Consider the following 6,702-nt stretch of genomic DNA (forward strand, 5'->3'; position numbering starts at 1 on the left):
TACTGCTCCTAGTGAAAATATCAAGGGAAGCATGACAGAAGGGGAAAAAAAAGATATTGGGCCAGGAGATGAAGGGCTAGCTTTGAAAGCCAAAGCCTGTTTTGATGGCATCACCTGCTGTCCATTTTCCACTTTCAGAGAGATTTGTTATGGAGAGAAATTGTCCTATATTCTCTCTCTCTCTTGCTTCGATTCTGGCAACCACCATAATAAGTAGGCCACTTTCTCCTGGCCGGAATAAGCTCAGCTAGATGGAGAACACATGGGGGACTATGCCTTCAGTCCATTGCTTTACACTAATGAGGGAAAGACTTCAGGCTCTGGAGTGCCTCCCACACTGGGGCCATTCTTAGTCAAGCACATTTCTCATCTGCCATTGTTCCACTAAACATATTCTTGAGGTAGCTTGGAGGGGCTAGGAAGTGAACTTGGAAACTTCCCGCGTGTAAATTTTTCATTTTACCAACAGACTATTTCCAGGCAAGAAGCCATAACTTCTATAAGCAAACTTCACTCTTCCAATGACAAAGTAAACTAAATTCAAGAAAGAAGGTATCCTACACAGTGAATTCTATGCAAGTCACAGTACAGTAGGCTTTTTCAAGACTTCTGAACTGTAAAAAAGAAAAAAAGGAAAGAAAGAAATACTGAATAAACTGCTGTAGTTAGTTACTTGCAGTAACTAGCACGCTCACAAATCTACCCTTGTATCAGTGACAAAATAGTGTCGAATCCTAATTACCAAGGTGCTTTTGAGAATGTCCATGCATTCTTGGGTGTTGGTTTATCCATCTGTTGAAAAACGTTAGTGATACATGTTTTCTCTTTATTACCAAGAAGTTTCTCACAAAAATTAACTCAAGATGGAGACAGCTAGGCCTAGCAACTACCTAAATATTAAACTACAAGGTATTACAGATAAGTGTCAGGGGGCCTGGGGGAATATTGTAGGTAAAAAGAGAAATATAACAGGAACGACCAAATAACATATGTATTACCCAATTCACACCTACAAGTTAAGGTTTAGATCTAAAACCATCTCAGATATAATTCTACCACTCAGGAATAGGGTACTTGTTGTCTAGATTCTGGATATTAGTTCTTTGTCAGATATGTATATTGTGAAGATTTTGTCCCACTCTGTGGGTTGTCTGTTTACTCTGCTGATTGTTCCTTTTGCTGTGCAAAAGCTCTTTAGTTTAATTAGGTCCAAGCTATTTATCTTTGTTTTTTTTTTTTTTTTTTATTATACTTTAAGTTCTAGGGTACATGTGCATGACGTTTATATCATGTATAACTCCCCCATGCAATCCCTCCCTCCTCCCCCCTCCCCATGATAGGCCCCAGTGTGTGATGTTCCCCTTCCCGAGTCCAAGTGATCTCATTGTTCAGTTCCCACCTATGAGTGAGAACATGCGGTGTTTGGTTTTCTCTTCTTGTGATAGTTTGCTAAGAATGATGGTTTCCAGCTGCATCCATGTCCCTACAAAGGATGCAAACTCATCCTTTTTTATGGCTGCATAGTATTCCATGGTGTATATGTGCCACATTTTCTTAATCCAGTCTGTCACAGATGGACATTTGGGTTGATTCCAAGTCTTTGCTATTGTGAATAGTGCCGCAATAAACATACGTGTGCATGTGTCTTTGTAGTAGAGTAATTTATAATCCTTTGGGTATATACCCAGTAGTGGGATGGCTGGGTCATATGGTACATCTAGTTCTAGATCCTTGAGGAAACGCCATACTGTATTTGTTTTTATTGCATTTGCTTTTGGGTTCTTGGTCAAGAAATCCTTGCCTAAGCCAATGTCTAGAAGGGTTTTTCCTACAACGAACTCAAACAAATCAGTAAGAAAAAAACAAACAATCTCATCAAAAAGTGGGCTAAGGACATGAATAGACAATTCTCAAAATAAGGTATACAAATGGCCAATAATCATATGAAAAAATGCTCAACATCACTAATAGGGAAATGCAAATCAAAACCACAATGTGATACCATCTTACTCATGCAAAGATGGCCATAATAAAAAAAATAGTAGATGTTGGCATGGATGCAGTGAACAAGGTACACTTCTACACTGCTGGTAGGAATGTAAACTAATACAGCCACTATGGAAAACAGTGTGGACATTCCTTAAAGAACCAAGAGCAGAACTACCATTTGATCCAGCAATCCCACTACTGGGTATCTACCCAGAGGAAAAGAAGTCATTATTTGAAAAAGACACTTGCACACGCATGTTTATAGCAGCACAATTCACAATTGCAAAATCATGGAACCAATTCAAATGCCCATCAATCAATGAGTAGATAAAGAAAATGTGGTCTAAAACCACATTAGATCTAAAACCTTAAGAAAAAGAAGTTTCTTACAAAAATTAAGTCAAGATGGATTAAAGACTTAAATATTAAACGCAAAACTATAAAAACCCTGGAAGACAACCTAGGCAACACCATTCTGGACACAGGAATAAGGAATAAGCAAAGATTTCATAACAAAGACGACAAAAGCAACTGCAACAAAAGCAAAAATTGACAAATAGGATCTAATTAAACTAAAGAGCACAGCAAAAGAAACTATAAACAGCGTAAACAGACAACCTACAGAATGGGAGAAAATTTTTGCAAACTAAGCATCTGACAAAGATCTAATATCCAGCATCTATAAGGAACTTAAACAAATTTACAAGAAAAAACCAAACAGCCCCATTAACAGGTAGGCAAAGGACATGAACAGACACTTTTCAAAAGACATACATGCAGCCAATGAGCATATGAAAGAAAGCTCAACATCACCGATCATTAGAGAAATGCAAATCAAAACCACAATGAGATACCATCTCACACCAATCAGAATGGCTATTACTAAAAAGTCAAAAAATAATAGCTGCTGGTGAGGTTGCGGAGAAAGGGAATGCTTATATACCACTGGGAATGCAAATTAGTTCAACCATTGTGGAAAGTGGTGTGGCGATTTCTCAAAAAACTTAAAATATAAATACCATTTGACCCAGCAATCCCATTATTTGGTATATCCCCAAAGGAATACAAATCATTTTATCGTAAAGACACATGTACTTATACGTTCACTTCAGTATTATAAACAAAAGCAAAGTCATGGAATCAACCTAAATGCCCATCAATGGTAGACTGAATAAAGTAAATGTGGTACATACATACCATGGAATTTTATGCAGCCGTAAAAAAGAATGAGATCAGAGATGGCTGGCAAGATGGCCAAATAGGAAGAGCTCTAGCCTGCAGCTCCAGTGAGATCAACACAGAAGATGAGTGATTTCTGCATTTCCAACTGAGGTACCTGGCTCATCTCATTGGGACTGGTTAGACAGTGGATGCAGCCTATGCAGGGCAAGCTGAAGCAGGGTGGGGTGTCGCCTCACCCAGGAAGTGCAAGGGGTCAGGGAACTCCCTCCCCTAGCCAAGGGAAGCTGTGATGGACTGTACCGTAAGGAATGGTGCATTCCGGCCCAGATACTATGCTTTTCCCACAGTCTTCGCGACCTGCAGACCAGGAGATTCCCTCAGGTGCCTACACCACCAGGGCCCTGGGTTTTTCAACCACAAAACTGGGCTACCATCTAGGCACACAAAAAGCTAGCTGCAGGAGTTTTTTTTCATACCGCAGTGGCACCTGGAACACCAGTGAGACAGAACCATTCACTCCCCTGGAAAGGGGCTGTGGCCAGGGAGCCAAGTGGTTTAGCTCAGCGATCCCACCTCAAGGAACCCAGCAAGCTAAGATCCACTGGCTTGAAATTCTTGCTGCCAGCACAGCAGTCTCAAGTGGACCTGGGATGCTCAAGCCTGGTGCGGGGAGGGGCGTCCACCATTACTGAGGCTTGAGTAGGCATGTTTTCCCCTCACAGTGTAAACAAAGCCTCTAGGAAGTTCGAACTGGGCGGAGTCCACTGCAGCATGGCAAAGCCAGTGTAGCTAGACTTCCTCTCTAGATTCCTCCTCTCTGGGCAAGGCATCTTTGAAAGAAAGGCAGCAACCCCACTCAGGGGCTTATAGATAAAACTCCCATCTCTCTGAGACAAAACACCTAGGCGAAGGGGTGGCTGTGGGCGCAGCTTCAGCAGAGTTAAATGTTCCTGCCTGCTGCTTCTGAAGAGAGCAGCAGATCGCCCAGCACAGCGCTTGAGCTCTGCTAAAGGACACACTGCCTCCTCAAGTGGGTCCCTGACACCCGTGCCTCCTGACTCGGAGACACCTCCCAGCAGGGGTCGAAAGACACCTCATACAGGAGAGCTCTAGCTGGCATCTGGCTGGTGCCCCTCTGGGACAAAGCTTCCAGAGGAAGACACAGTCAGCAATCTTTGCTGTTCTGCAGCCTCTGATGGTGATACCCAGGCAAACAGCGTCTGAAGTGGACCTCCAGCAAACTCCACCAGACCTGCAGCAAAGGGGACTGACTGGTATAAGGAAAACTAACAAATAGAATGAAATAAAATTAACATCAACCAAAAGGATGTCCACTCAAAAAACCCATCCAAAGGTCACCAACATCAAAGACCAAAGGTATATAAATCCATGAAGATGACGAAAAAACAGCACAAAAGGCTGAAAATTCCAAAAACCAGAATGCCTCTTCTCCTCCAAAGAATCACAACTCCTCTCCAGCAAGGGAGCAAAACTGGATGGAGAATGAGTTTGACAAATTGACAGAAGTAGGCTTCAGAAGGTGGGTAATAACAAACTCCTCCAAGCTAAAGGAGCATGTTCTAACCCAATGCAAGGAAGATAAGAATCTTTTTTTTTTTTCATGTCAAAAAGAACGTTTATTACTTTTTTTGATTGTCACTTATGCTTTCTTGCCAGATGCCTTTGGAGCAGGTGCTTTCTGGACTGGAGCTTTCTGACCCTTCTGAGCTTTTGGAGCAGGCGCAGCCTTCTGGCCTGTGGCTTTCTGGGCAGGAACCTTCTGGGCTGGAGCCTTTTTACTCGCGGTGGTCATCTCTTTTGCTGGAACTTTAGCAGCGGCTGCAGCAGCTGTAGCAGCAGCAGCAGTACCCTTAGTACCAGGTGCTATTTTGGGAGAAGCTTTCAGGAGAGCTGCCTTTTGAAGCTTCTTAACTTCATTCTTGATTATTCTGTTCCTCATTTTCTTTGCCTTCATAACTTTAAAATGATCAAAATCTGTCATCTAGGTTTTCCTTTCTCTGGCTTCAATCTTCTTGGCCCATTGTGTGGCTGCCCATTTTGTATTGATGTCTGCCTTCTGCCAGGCTTGTCAGACATACTTCTGGAGGGCATTGTGTGAAAACTTGAGGATGAAATCAGTGAGCTGCATGCACTTGAAAGGCGTGGCCTGTCTCCTCACTTGAGTGCAAGGTCCATCGACCAAAGCCCTGTTCTGATCAATAACATCTACAATCGCAACCAATTTTCTGGCATGAGGTCCAAAGGAGACATAGGCCACCCGGCTAACCTCCATGAAGCACCTGAACACCATGTTGGCAGCATTAGGTGAGAAGGAAGCTAAGAATCTTGATAAAAGGTTACAGGAATTGCTAACTAGAATAACCAGTTTAGAGAAGAACATAAATGACCTGGTGGAGTGGAAAAACACAGCACAAGAACTTTGTGAAGCATACACAAGTATCAATACCTGAACTGATCAAGTGGAAGAAAGGATATCAGAGATTGAAGACCAACTTAATGAAATAAAGTGTGAAGACAAGATTAGAGGAAAAAGAATGACAAGGAATGAACAAAGCCTCCAAGAAATATAGGACTATGTGAAAAAAACAAACCTACATTTGATTGGTGTACCTGAAAGTGATGGGGAGAATGGAACCAAGTTGGAAAACACTCTTCAGGATATTATCCAGGAGAACTTCCCCAACCCAGGAAGACCGGCCAACATTCAAATTCAGGAATACAGAGAACACCACAAAGATACTCCTTGAGAAGAGCAACCCCAAGACACATAATCGTCAGGAACACAAAGGTTGAAATGAAGGAAAAAATGTTAAGGGCAGCCAGAGAGAAAGGTCGGGTTACCCACAAAGGGAAGCCCATCAAACTAACAGCAGATCTCTCTGCAGAAAACCTACAAGCCAGAAGACAGTGGGGGCCAATATTCAACATTCTTAAAGAAAAGAATTTTCAGCCCAGAATTTCATATCCAGCCAAACTAAGCTTCATAATTGAAGGAGAAATAAAATCCTTTATAAACAAGCAAATGCTGAGAGATTTTGTCACCACCAGGCCTACCTTGCAAGAGCTCCTGAAGGAAGCACTAAATATGGAAAGGAAAAACTGGTAACAGCCACTGCAAAAACACCAAATTTTAAAGACCCTCAACAATATGAAGACACCGCATCAACTAATGGGCAAAATAACCAGCTAGCATCATAATGACAGGATCAAATTCACACATAACAATATTAACCTTAAATGTAAATGGGTTAAATCCCCCAATTAAAAGACACAGACTGGCAAATTGGATAAAGAGTCAAGACCCATTGGTGTGCTGTATTCAGGAGACCCATCTCACGTTCAGACACACATAGGCTCAAATAAAAGGGATGGAAGAATATTCACCAAGCAAATGGAAAGTGAAAAAAAGCAGGAGTTGCAATCCTAGTCTCTGATAAACAGACTTTAAACCAACAAAGATCAAAAAAGACAAAGAAGGGAATTACATAATGGTAAAGGGATGAATGCAAC

General features: G+C 41.9%; 1 protein-coding gene across 1 annotated transcript; it reads right to left on the reverse strand.

The window, feature by feature from the left end:
- Positions 1–4,779: 4,779 nt before the first annotated feature.
- On the reverse strand, positions 4,780–5,503 carry LOC117077857 (60S ribosomal protein L14-like). Its single transcript, XM_033201428.1, has one exon. It carries the CDS (start codon positions 5,171–5,173, stop codon positions 4,832–4,834), a length of 342 nt encoding a protein of 113 aa, XP_033057319.1. The 5' UTR covers positions 5,174–5,503; the 3' UTR covers positions 4,780–4,831.
- Positions 5,504–6,702: the final 1,199 nt, after the last annotated feature.

Source organism: Trachypithecus francoisi, unplaced genomic scaffold (assembly GCF_009764315.1).
Source record: "Trachypithecus francoisi isolate TF-2019V2 unplaced genomic scaffold, Tfra_2.0 Lachesis_group6, whole genome shotgun sequence".
In the NCBI taxonomy this organism is placed as follows: domain Eukaryota; kingdom Metazoa; phylum Chordata; class Mammalia; order Primates; family Cercopithecidae; genus Trachypithecus; species Trachypithecus francoisi.

Excerpts from the sequence above, each read along its gene's own strand:
- LOC117077857 (XM_033201428.1), bottom strand. The coding sequence starts at position 5,173 with ATGACAGATTTTGATCATTTTAAAGTTATGAAGGCAAAGAAAATGAGG.